A 14,053-nucleotide genomic window follows, 5' to 3' on the forward strand; every position below is an offset into this window, starting at 1 on the left:
GGGCACAAATTTTTGTGCACCGGGCCTCTAGTAAATATATAAGTCATGATAGACTTGCATGTCATTGATCATGTTGCGTAAGAATGTTGTGCCTCATTGGTTAATTCTTGGTATCAGAAATCCTTATATACAAATATAGGCACCTGATTTTTTGAAAATCACTTTGGAGCTAGAAGAACCAGTAATTGCTATTATTACTTTTTCTTTTATAAATCAATCAAAATTACACCTTTTTTTTGTGAGAACGGCGAAATAATTATTTTTTGGTGTGCCGCAGAAAATAACTAGTTTATGTGTGCCATGAGATGAAAAAGATTGAAAATTGCTGATATAGTGCCAACAAAAATCTTCCTCCTTTCTGGACACCCCTTGTGAACTAACAAATAATGGAAACATTTTGGGTCAGATTTCCAGCTTCTATTCATTATAACAGGATAACAGTCACGAAGGCAGGCACTACGAGCGTTAGGCGCCACATAATCCATAGAACACGAAATGACCAGACTCCACTGTTATCAGTCTGTGAGCAAAGGTTTTATTGGTGTAGCAAGAGGAGAGCGTTAATCGTCCGATTAAACTCCTTAGTAGTCTCAGCCTTCAGAATATTTATTGCACTATTTTATATAGTCATGAGAACAAGACCACTCTCCATTCTCTGTCGCAGGGAAAAATCAGTTTGGCGGACTGAGAATGTTGTGTATTTCACAGCTAGTTTTGGGAGTCCCCTTGGTTATCCTTTTTGGGAAAGAGTCTACATAATCCAGTCAGCTGGACTTTTAGAGACATCTCTAGTCTGAATTTAAGGATGTGTCTAGAATTAAGAGAGATTTATTTTTCCTCTTATTAAAAAGAATGTGTTATTTGTCCCATGCATTTTTATAAGAATCATTACTATAGGTAGTGACTATAGGGTTAAGCCTCGGACTGACCTGTGGCCACAAACAAGTCCCAGCTTGGCAGGCAGAGCCCTCCTAGCATAAGTAAATTTAACCTTCTAGTCCTCCCTAGTTCCTTCCTAGGTAGCATTATTTGTCCCATACATTTTTATAAGAATCATTACGATAGGAAGCAGCTATAGGGTTAAGCCTCGGACTGACCTGTGGCAGGGCCACAAACAAGTCCCAGCTTGGAGGGCAGAGCCCTCTTAGCATAAGTAAACTTAACCTTCTAGTCCTCCCTAGTTCCTTCCTAGGTAGCTAATGGGTTGTGGGAGGTGCAGAAAGTGCTGCCAAAACAAGGTGAAACTCACGAGAACATTGTAAACATGTTGACCACTTCCCTTGTTTTGCTCTGTGTGCTCTGACTATAAAATAAAGCTTCGGCTTGCAGGCTGGGTCTCTCTGTGTCCTCATCCAGGCACAAGAGATCCACCGAGCCCCAGCTGTATTCTCTTGTCTGTCTGCTTTAATCCTTCACCGACCCTCCTCATGTTCACCCTTGGCTGTGCTGGCGTGGCGCATCATTACCAATGCCAAAACCTTTTGGTTTAGGCAGTGGTTCTCAACCTTCCTAATGCCACGACCCTATAATACAGTTCCTCATGTTGTGGTGACCCCCAACCATAAAATTATTTTCGTTGCTACTTCATAACGGTAATTTTGCTACTGTTATGAATCATAATGTAAATATCTGATATGCAGGATGTATTTTCATTGTTACAAATTGAACATAATTAAAGTTTTCCGATGGTCGCGACCCACAGGTTGAGAACCGCTGGTTTAGGGAATTTAGTTATAATTCTAAGTCTTTATCATCTCAGGACCATATCTCAGGTCCATTTCCCCCTACACCCTATATTATATTTAAAATAACAACTAGAGAGATAGTTTAAAAATTTCATACGATAGCCTAATTTTCGTAGTGTAATCTATGTGTTTCTGTAGAAGAAAGGTTGCAATGCTAAGTTTTCAAAACAAAGAGAAAATCAGAAATAAAATTTTAATTATTTTGGTTACTGAATTTAGTAAGCCATAAGGGTTGTTTCAATTCAATAAGATAACTCTATCCAAGGTGTTTCGGTATTAATTTTATTTTAATTACCTAAGCTATCCTTTCTGGTGGAAGACATGACTAAGAAGTTGTGGAAGAGATACGAACAAAGAATAGCAACACAGAGATACCAGAGTCCCACCTGAAATGACCACGTGTACAGGGCACATGCATTAACTTAATATAAAAAATACCCATGAATGGTTCTCATTTGTGACTCAAAATAAATATTTAAAGAAATTTCCTCCACCCGTCAATAAAAAGAGTGAAAATATTCCAGCACGAAGGGTTAACATGACCTCTTCTGGGATGAAAAAAGATGTGTTGAAACTTTTATCCAATCAAGCAGCCTGACCTGATGAACATCTGGGTGCGCTTGACAATAGCGCTGAAGCCAGAGAATGTGCTTTCCACAATACACGTGAAATGTTTATGTTCTCCATGGGTATAATATTTACTGTAACTCATCCAGCATAAAATTGAACGAGCTTTGTCCATTAATCAAAATTAAGACTGCCGCTGAAAATGGCAAGAAGGGACAAAGCCAGTATATTACCGTGGCACATTTTGTTGGGTCACAGGAAACCCAAAGTCAGAGTTATCTCTGCTGACACATTTGCGCACAGAGCTAAAAACGACACCGACGTCAGTGTTTTGTTAGGAGACGACAGGAAAATTCTGAATCCCTGGCCCAACTGAGACCTTTTCCAGTTTGGTTTGTTTTTTTCGTGTGAGTTAACCATGCGGCTTATCATCAGTTTTACAATAAGCCCGACTGGTTCGCACACAATGTAGCAGTGTCGCCATACCTGTTTGTAGGCAAGTTGGTCTAATTGTACCATCCTTGTCCAGGGCTCAAGGAGGAGGAGGAGAATATATTCTTCTGCTGTGTCAAAAAGGTCTTCAAACGGTGGCTGTATTTTCATATAAATTTCCTTTTTCTTTTGCTGCTGGAGTCCAATGTCAAGAGTGGCCGAAGGAGCGACATATGTGGCAAAAAGCAACTAAAGGAGGAGGGGAAGAAAGGAGTGGATGTTGGGAGAAACCATAATAATTAGCAGGTTCCGCGGCAAAGGCATTTTTTTAAAGGTAAGAAAAGACAAACAAGCTCGAGTGGTTTTTTAAAAAAAGATGTGCAAAACTACTTGAGACAAAGCAGTGTGTTTATTCAAAAGACAATTTTTTAATTTTCTCTTCCTATTTCTTCATTTGTAACTAGTCAGTTAGCCAGATCTTGCACAAGAGTAGGTGATTTAGATATTGCAATTTTCCTCAGATTACTACTGTGGATTATAATGATTGCTTTCAAGTTATGTTTCCTTTTTTCCTTATATTCATGACAGTTCTAACTGTATGTGCTACTTTCCAAAGTGGCTGGAAATGCCCACTGGAAAGCAAGAGGCAAGAATACACTAGGGCTGAAAAGTTGACTGATAGTCTTCTAGTCTAGAGACCCAGAAGACTACCTGCCCTACCCAGCTGAGTTGCAGAGTTCTTAAGACTTTCTGCTGTAAAAATGTCTCCATCTCGTGTCCAGGGCTGTGAGAGAGAAAGAAGAAGAAGGAAATAGGCATGAATGGAAAGATATACACAGCACATACACAGACTCTAGGGCAGTGGTTCTCAACCTTCCTAATGCCGTGACTCTTTAATACAGTTCCTCATGTTGTGGTGACCCCCAACCATAAAATTATTTTCGTTGCTACTTCATAACTGTAATGTTGCTACTGTTATGAATCGTAATGTAAATATCTGATATGCAGGATGTATTTTCATTGTTCGCGACCCACAGGTTGAGAACCGCTGCTCTAGGGAAAGCTGTATGTCTAGTTCATTCCATTCATTTGTCTTGTCTCTCAATAATAGTTATTTAAATCTGAGAAGCACTTTAATAACATTTTATTTTTTAAATGTTACACACTGAATATGTCGTGCCCTATATATCAGATTTAAATTTAGTTTTACTCAGAATCTTTAATTAATTGTATTTTATTTCAATTTTATTTTTATACTTAGACTTTGGAGCTGATAATGTCCAGACTTAACCCAGGAGTTAGTTAGAGAGAAAGATAGATGATAGATAGAGAGATAGAGAGAGATAGAGGGAGAGAGAGAGAGAGAGAGATAGATATGATAGATAGATGATAGATAGATATGTACCAAATAATACCCTTATGTAAAATAATAGATGATAGATAGAGAGATAGAGAGAGATAGAGAGAGATAGAGAGAGAGAGAGATGAGAGAGAGATGATAGATAGATGATAGATAGATGATAGATATGTACCAAATAATACCCTTATGTAAAATAATGTTTTAAAAGTTTTAAAGGATCCACATTAATAACATAAGCATTTATGAGTATCCACCACATTTTAGACACTTGGGTAGGTGTACGTATGCAAAGATTAATAAATAAGACCTAATGCCTGCCCTGAAGGAGCCCGTTGGTGGTGACATGGAGATGAAAACCAATGGTTTTCAGTATGAAAAGTACCACAGTGGAGGTATATATTGAAATAAGATCTTAAATGATTGTCTGTCCAATCTTTTCAAGCTCACTTCCCATTACATACCTTTTAAATTTTATACTCAAATATCAATTTTTCTTTTTTTCATTTCTTCTTTTTTTTATTGTCTAAAGTTTTACATATGTCTCCTTTTTTCCCGATTGACTCCGCCCCCAGCCATTCCCACCCTGGGCAAGCCTCCACCACCCCAGTGTCTGTGTCCATTGGTTATATTAATATGCATGCATACAAGTCCTTTGGTTGCTCTCTAACTGCCCCCCCCCACCCCGCACCTTCCCTGCCATTTTTCTCTGGATCTATTTTTGTTCATCAAATTATGTTGATCATTATATCCCACATATGAGTGAGATCATGTGATATTTATCTTTCTCCGACTGGCTTATTTCGCTTCGAATAATGCTCTCCAGTTCTATCCATGCTGTTGCAAATGGTAAAAGTTCCTTCTTTTTTTATAGCAGCATAATATTCCATTGTGTAGATGTACCACAGTTTTTTAATCCACTCATCTGCCGATGGGCACTTAGGTTGTTTCCAAATCTTAGCTATCAAATATCAATTTTTCTTAATTTCCCTACACCTTGCTGTTTGGCATTCCAGGTATGAATTTTTTGCATACCTTGTATTGACCCTACCCCATGCACCTCGTCTGCTTGATAAACTCTGATTTATTCTGTAAAATCAACAGGAATTTCTCTTCCTCTAAGGATCCTTCACTCACACCCTCCTCCCAAGATCATACTTGTCAACTGCTATACTATCACACTATAACACCGTTAAGTATTTATGTGTCTTCTCTTCTGGAACTAGGTCTTTGAGGGCAGAAACTTCAGCTTACTCATCTGTGATTCTCCAACTCCTAAAACTGTTCTTGGCAGAGACTAGATGCCATAAATGTTTATTGAATTGTACTGAATCCACCAAAAATACTCATTTATATCTTGGAATGGGGAAGGAAAAGACTCAGAAACTCTTCCAAGAGAAGATAAGTTTCTCTTATCCTTGATCCTTAAGCTGGATCTTTAAAGATGAGTTAGAGTCAATCAGGCAAGAAAGCTGATGAGAAAGATCATTCAAGAAGAAAGAAAACATGGGCCAAGGCATAAGGGCCTATGAGGTTTTATGACCTGTGAGATTTTTGTAAATATAACTTTTTAGAATATATTTTTATTGATTTCAGAGAAGAAGGGAAAGGGAAAGAGATATAGACACATCAATGATGAGAGAATCATTGATCGACTGCCTCCTGCATGCCCTATACTGGGGATTGAGCCCGCAACCCGGGCATGTGCCCTGACTGGGAATCCAACCGTGACCTCCTGGTTCAAAGACTGATGGATGCTCAACCACTGAGCCACACCGGCCAGGCATAACCTGTGAGATTTGAGCCTTCAAGTACGTAACGCTGGCTAAAAGAAAGAGTTAGGATAAGAGGATGCAGGTATCAGAGCATGGATATGATCTTTTATTCATTGGTAAGGAATTTGAATTTTTACCTAAAGATATATAATGGGGAAACTCTGAGAAGTGACCCCACTGGATATGAATTTTAGAAATAAATCACTATGGCATTGAAGGGAGAAACAGTTTGAGCTGATCAAGATTTGAGGCCATTTGGAAGTCATTTCAATAGTCAAATAAGAAATTATATGCCACCTTCATCTCTTACCAGCTTTTCTGCAATAGCCTCTTAGCTGGTCTTGCCAGGTTCCTCTTTGCTCTCTTAGTTTTACCACAGCAAACAGCGAATTCACTATGCATGTCACTTTTCTTCTCAAACTCCCATCTCCCCATCTCACACTTAGTAATAACCAAAGTCTTTACAATTACCTATAGGTGGAGGTTTTAGAAGTTTCTCGATGCTGATGGGATATGGATCATTGTAGTTTAGTGCCTGGCAGTGGGGAAGCCCCTATAAACACCATAGGCTTTCAAAACACCTTAAGAGCAGGGGCAGACCAGGTATAGACTCCAGCCTTAAATCTTAAGTGCAAAGAGAAAACAACTGCTCACCTGTAATTGTATGCCCAGCAAAAATACCCTCCCAAAATGAAAATGAAAATAAAATAAAGAAAATAAAATAAAGATGTCAGAAATCAACAAACAAAAACAGAGAATTAATCACCAGCAGACCTGCATGAAATTCATTAACTAATTAATTAATTAAGGGGAAGCCCCAAACAAAAGCAAGATGGAATAGAGAACAAGAAAAGGCATAAATATGTAGATAAATGTAAATAAATATTGATTGTAAAATATAATAATAATAAATAAAGTCAGAAGAAATAGTAAAAGAGACTAAAAAAGAAAAGCCAGAATTGAAGATGCAGATTAAACTGCAATTGAGATGATGTACCATGAGGCCCATTAGAGGTAGGAAAGCAAATGAGGTTAGTATCAGGGCAGTAACACAATAACATGCAGTGGGGAGTAGTAAAGAACTTGAGGTGAAAATAAAGAAAGGAGGCATTTAGAGTACTTTACAAAAAGCAGAATTGACTTTTTTTCATCTAGTCCTCCCTTAAAAGGAGTACTTGAAGTTCAGTATCTTATAGGCACTCAATAAATATTTACTAAAAGGATAAATGGGAGATTAGTGGCCTAAAGTGAAATTATGATCTGAACGAGGAATATCAGAGTTCAAAATTCAAAGTTGAAACAATTCCAGTTTATGGTGGATTCCAACATATGGCCATCCCATAGTTAACTTAAGGGAAACAGAGATTAAAAACATTGGAATTGGGTCAATTAAGAAACTCTACAACATATATGTTATAAGGGCAATTTGTGTGGGTGTTGAAAGAGCTTCAAGATAATAAAATAGAAGGAAACGGTAGGGAGAAAGCTCATGAGTCATGTAATGAAAATTTCTAGGAAGGTAAAACAGAACTTAAATGATCTTTAGATAACATTATTGGGGTTTAAGAATGGGGGAATTACATAACATAGCAGACAGCAAAATTTTTGAAGTTATTAAAAGATGAGTCTTGAATAGTAGCAGAGAACAAGTGTTGTGAAATATGAGAGAAGGGGCATAGTTAGCCATTCGAGATGTCCTATTTAATTAGGCAATCTACAGTCTGGAAACTTAGTTACTTAAAACGTAAGTACATATTCCACTGGGTTGAATAGTCCAAAGTGAATCATACTATTTCCAAATGATTACATAATATTTAAAATGAAATTTGCCCCCCCCCACACACACACACGGAGAAAGAAAATTTTTCTAACCTTGGGAATTATTTAGAAGAATGACTTGTAAATCTAACTAGTCTAACAAGCTAGGATTGAATCGGATTCAAATCTGTTCTTGACCATTTTCTAAGTTGGAAGTTTTGGAAGTGAATTAAAATAATGCCATACTAAGGTAAATTAAGAAACTCAAGACTAAAATGACCAAATTAACAACATTAAACAATGATTCCAGAAGTCACTTTAATAATTTCAAGCTTACCTCAAAGGAAAGCACATTGGACTCCCCACATCACTTAGGTTAAAAATCAGACTCAACTTCTATTTGGGCAGGAATACCCTCTAATGGCAAAATAGAGCAATGGCTTTGTCAATGGGTCGGCTACATTCAAAGCTGTAGTTTAAAGAGAATTGGTATGCCACATACCAAACTTTTCTGTAGAAATCGGCATAATTCCTTTGATTTAAAAACATGATAGCAGTGAAGAGCATAAAGTACAAAATGAGTTGAAATGGTAACTAGAATAACAGTAATAGGTCGGCTGCTGGAGGGTGTCCAGATCCGTGCCCTCCCCTTTCACTTCCAGTCTTGCCTTCACTCATGTCTTATCTTTAGAATCTACTGCTGCCACAGGCCTATGAAAGGCTCCCAGTGCTATTTACATGTTCTATCACCACACCACGGTGGACATTTCATGATGCCATGTTAAAGCCAGATCTCTTTCTGTCACCGTATCCAACCGGCTTGGGCTTTCACCTTCTGAAATTTGCTGTATGATTTTCTTCAGAATGAGCTTCACTTCACTTTACCACTTACTTGTATTCGTAGCACAACCTCCTCTCTCTGACCCTTGCTCTGTATCCTTCAATACCTCTCACCAAGCTTTTTCTACCTTCTGCACAATCTGTCCTCTAAATAAATCAGGCACCACCTCGTCTCTTACCTTCTTACACGACCGGGACTCGAGACTGCCCATCATTTCAACTAACTCTTACAAATATCCCTAGTTTCTCCCAGCTTGATATTCTGCCTTGTCAAGGCCCAATTTTGGGTCAGTCTAATCATTCATTTATTTTTTCCAACTCTATCCTCAAGCTCCCTGTAAAAACTATAAGAATTGGCTCCATTTAAATAGCCTTTAAAAAAAAATACACAGCTCATCTATGGTTGCAAAGCTTGGTAAGTTATTGCTTGTTTCTAGTCAACTCCATCTCCCCATTTCTAAATTTTGCCATCTTCCTTAAAGCCTCCAGATGCAGCCGTATGTTTCTTTGCTTTCGGTAGACTGCATCCCACTTAATTGGGAAAAGTCACTGGTATAAATGCCTTCAACTTCCCTCTCTAGAGCTTTCTTCTAAATCTTTTTCTTTCTCAAGTTTCAAAGGAAGACTGTTTTCCAAGGCTGAATCACTCATGTGTGCTTTAAAAAAAATATATTGATTTTTTACAGAGAGGAAGGGAGAGGGATAGAGAGTTAGAAACATTGATCAGTTGCCTCCTGCACACCCCCTACAGGGGATGTGCCCACAACCAAGGTACATGCCCTTGACCGGAATCGAACCTGGGACCCTTCAGTCCACAGGCCAACGCTCTATCTACTGAGCCAAACTGGTTAGGGCATTCATGTGTGCTTTTGACTCCATTCCTCCAGAACCTTGCAACATCAATTGTGTCCTTAGTACCTGTCTCCTTAATCTACCTTCCCATTGATTCCATCTCCTTCCTTGTGCTATAAAGGCATTCAAGTGAAGTGTCTCTCCCATCCTAAACATCTGTCACCCCATTTCTCGCTTTCCCTTCTCTACAAATCTTTACACTCACTCTTCACTCACTGCCCAATCTACTGTAATCTGGTTTTCATGCCACTGAAGCTGATCTTTAAGATCACTAAAAACCACATAACCACCAATTCAGTAGCTTCTCTGCTTCATCTTTTCACCTTTAACTCTGTTGATTATCCTCTCCTCTTGACTTTCTCTCCTCTGCCTTCAATACTTTTTCCTGATCCTCTGCCTACTTCCATTCCTAGGCTCCTTAGACCTGATTTCTTTCCTGAACCCAAAACCTAGAGTTCAGGACTTGTTACACTTTACACAGAGAGCCCATCGACCCTCAAACTCAATGACTCAATAATTATAATGAATGGTATTTCCCTAGTTTTCCAAGCCTTTCCCTTTCTCCTGTGTTTCCAGGTTGTATTAATAAAATACCATTCACAGCACATTCTTTGACTTGCCTATATTCTCCTTCTTCCTCAAATGCAAATCCTATTAATTTAATCTCTACAATAGAACAAGGAAAAATTGTCAAGAACAAATATAAAAACATGAGGAGGAAATGAGCAGCAGAAGTTCTACCCCAATGAGAAACACCATAAAACTCAGTCTTCTGACCAAGCCAGGCCAGACCCTTTCCAGGCTACTATCTACTACTACCTTCCTTCCCGACCTCATACTCTCTGCTCATGAAGCCATACGTGGTCCATGCATCTGACTTAGCTGCATATCCCATAGTTTCAGAGCATATTTAGGGTAGCCATATGTCCAAGTCCGGTTGAAAACTACTGTTCTGGCATAATTATAGTTCCCTTTTCACTCTCAAAAGAGTTGTGGCTTAGATTACAAATCCCTATATTTAACTGCTACCAGTTAGATAAAACTATGAAGTTTCTCTAAGATAGGACTCCCAGAAATGCTGGGAATAAAGGAAAGTCAGAGGATATTCCTTGCTAAGATACATACCATTTGTCTAATTTACAACCATATGAATTGAATAGCTGTTAAAGGCCAACATCCCAAACCAGAAATATTTATTTATAATGTGGGCTGAAGCTTCATAGACTTCCTTGTTAAGAATAAATGTTTTAGCCTGGCCAGTGTTGCTCAGTGGTTGAGCATAGACCTATGAACCAGGAGATCACAGTTTGATTCCCAACAGGGCACACTGCCTGGGTTTGGGGCTTGAGCCCCAGTAGGGGGTGTGCAGGAGGCAGCCAGTCAATGATTCTCTGTCATCATTGATGTTTCCATCTCTCTCCCCCTTTCCCTTCCTCTCTGAAATCAATAAAAATACATTTTTAAAAAGAATAAATGCACTAAATGAAAATCCTAATACAAATTTAAAAATATTTTATTTCTGCTCTCTGATTGCATCTAAATTTAGGTACTTGTGTGCCCTCCTAACTCTGTGTGTGTGTGTGTGTGTGTGTGTGTGTGTGTGTGTGGCTTCCTCATAGCCAGTTTATTAGAACATTGTTCATTATCACCCAAGTAATTTCTCTTTGTTCAAGTATCAACCTCTACTATGATAACCGCCACAATACTCCCCCATCTCCCCGATAAAAGCACAGAACAGGAAGCACTGGAGAGAGGTTTGAAAAGTTAGCCTCCCATGGCAGCCCACACCCACACGATGGGCATTTATTGTCGCTCTTCCTCACCTCCCCAGGGTGTTTAAGGGGGTCAGGAGGAGAAAATTGAATTGGATTAGGCCCCACAGTAAATTTATAGTACATTCAACTGAATTATGGAATTAAAATCTGAAAACGTCTTCTAATAATGCAGTGATGGCGAACCTATGACACGCGTGTCAGAGGTGACATGCGACTCATTTTTTTGGTTGATTTTTCTTTATTAAATGGCATTTAAATATATAAAATAAATATCAAAAATATAAGTCTTTGTTTTACTATGGTTGCAAATATCAAAAAATTTCTATATGTGACACGGCACCAGAGTTAAGTTAGGGTTTTTCAAAATGCTGACACGCCGAGCTCAAAAGGTTCGCCATCACTGTAATAATGTGTTTCTAATAATCCAGGGACAACCTATAAGTGAATAACTGGTAACTGACTATATATAACAAACACAAGGGATGTAATCATATATGAAACAAAATTAAAAAGCTAAACAACACCTTTACAATCTTTATAAAAATGATAATAAAATTTATTTTAAATTGATGTACACTGACTTTAAGATGGAATATACTAGTAAAGATTATGTTATATGATAACTAAATAAAACAGTCTAACGATGGGTTAGAAACATTGTTTAAGCATCCTGGGTCATTTGCTCTTTTATTGGCCACCCAGTTCTTCCTTTCTAGCCACTGAGCAAATAACAATGAGGCTAATGTTGGAGAAGAAAATGCTCCCTTCATATCCCAGTCTGCTACTCTGATTCACATTAAAGCAGAGATTCACTCATGCACAGCTGTGGTCGACATGATTCCAATTTAAACATTAACCTGTGAGGCTTTAACAACACAGCAGGGAAGTTTCTGAGAAGGGATACAAGCAATGCCTGTCTGATCACACTGCCTGGCACTGCGCACAGCACGGCTCTAAACCCCATCTCTCCTGGAGACACTCAAAGGTTATGTCATCAGGAAATGCACGATGGGCTGCTGGCCCAGCCCCCTCTACACCTGTGCCTGTGACTCACTTTCTTGGCGACTGTATCAGATAGGGATGGAAAAAAAGCAATGCCTCTCCATAAAGAAGTCTCTTACAGTCTTGAGATCCTGGGGGTTGATTTTTTGTTGTTGTTATTTAACTAAGTTCTCAAGACCATATGACGCTTAACAAGACCATCAAGAGAAAAAGATGTAGGATGGATGCTGTGGACACAGAAGGAAGAACTGAATTGGAAAGTGGAATGGAGAAATAAAGACCCCACTCCCCCCATCCCAAATAAAAAGAAAAGAAAAACACAATGTTTCTATGTTTGCCTCTTCAAGGAAATCTCAGCTTGCTTGTTTGCTTGTTTGTTTGTTTATCTGAAGATCTAATTGGCTTTATTAGCAATTTATGAATTGGGCAGCATTCCCTCTAGCAACTAGAAGGGCCCTCTCCACATGCTTTTTTTATCTAATGAGAGCCAATATCCTGTACACAACACTGTATTGCACTATATGGGAGACGGCTCAAATTAAAATACGACATTTCCCGTGGCAATTTACATTTCTTTCCAACTCTAAGTTATTTTTCACACAAGAGTCGGCATTGCCACTTACTAGTTTTCAAAGTCATTTTGACAGTGTGTTTTAATGAGCATGTTCCTGGCGGGAAGTGGATCCCAATTGCCTTTCAAATGTATCAGAGTGCATTTCAGGCTCAGTTTCCCACATTTCGCTCATCCTCACCGACTCCGGAGTGTGTGACTGTTTTCCCGTTCACTCAGAAAGCCTAGTTAGACACACCTGAGACAGGAGAACGGTAGGTTTATTGAATTTATTGTCTTTAACAATGTCAAAACCAAACAATAAAACATTTCTCACAACTGTCTGTGCTATCTGGATGTCTCCTTGTACCAACAATGAAATAAGGACAGCTGTAGGGTTGGGCTCCAATCGTCACGCTGTAGAAGCAGTGAGCAAGCACCCTCCCTGTGCCACAGGTGAGCGTGGCTTTGGGAGGCCTCTTTCCCATGCGTGGGGGCAGCTTAACACTCATCTGTGTTCCAGTGAAAACAAGAATAAGGTCTGTGTAGACTTAAAAGGCAACATCAAGAAGAATACCAAATGTTGCAGCACATGTGTTGATTTGTTATGTTACATTTCAGCTGTTGGTTATGCTAATGGAACCGTTTCACATACTTCGTTCCGATGTAGTTATTTTAATAATCATGTGGATGTATCTTTCTAGGACTGCCTGGTAACCCTGATCGCATGATGTTGTGCTGTCACCACCAGGCCAGAACTGGAAGTAAGAAAGAGAAATGTACTAAAACTTCGCCTCGGAACTGGATGACTTGTAATGAGACCCTCAGGACACTGGGGCAAGATGTGTCCAGATCTATATGCTGTGAGATCCGAATATTAGTTTACAGGACATCTCACGGACATGTCACCACATCAGCTATAACTGGGGACATTTAAAAAGTGGACTGACAATATAACTCACTCATATATTCCAGAGGTGAGGACAGAACAGTCCCGCCCCAGCATGTGGTGTCATTGGCAAGTCCATTTTCCTTAGGACCCACTGTGATGGTAACAGAAGGACTGCTGACCCTGTGACAGGAAGGCAGCAGGAAGGCGTGTGTCTTTCACATTCTCCTCGTCTTTGCCAAGATGCCCACCAGGAGCACAGGGATGTGAAGTCGCTGCTGCTGCCAGGTGGACTTACAGAGTGGTATGGACGAGCTCTGGCTGGCCCACTTGGAAAAAGACTGAACCCACGACACGACTGCATGCACTCGTCAGACGAGAGAAGAAACAAAACCCTTTGGTGACTGAAATAGACAGTCTTTTTCATAAGCTCCTTCTCACAGTTCATAGGACCTGGAGCGTCTGGAGCCAAGGATGTGCCTGCGTTGGCGGGTGCCAGCGAGGGGTCATA

General features: G+C 39.3%; 1 protein-coding gene across 1 annotated transcript in view; it reads right to left on the minus strand.

Moving 5' to 3' along the window:
* The window catches only part of RGS22 (regulator of G-protein signaling 22), a 104,452-nt gene that overhangs the window by 28,761 nt on the left and 61,638 nt on the right, over window positions 1–14,053 (minus strand). The window contains exon 14 of the mRNA XM_014550218.1: window positions 2,799–2,993. Coding sequence (XP_014405704.1) covers window positions 2,799–2,993 — 195 coding nt within the window. The remainder of the gene's footprint in view (window positions 1–2,798; window positions 2,994–14,053) is intronic.

Source organism: Myotis brandtii, unplaced genomic scaffold, assembly GCF_000412655.1.
Source record: "Myotis brandtii unplaced genomic scaffold, ASM41265v1 scaffold59, whole genome shotgun sequence".
NCBI lineage: Eukaryota > Metazoa > Chordata > Mammalia > Chiroptera > Vespertilionidae > Myotis > Myotis brandtii.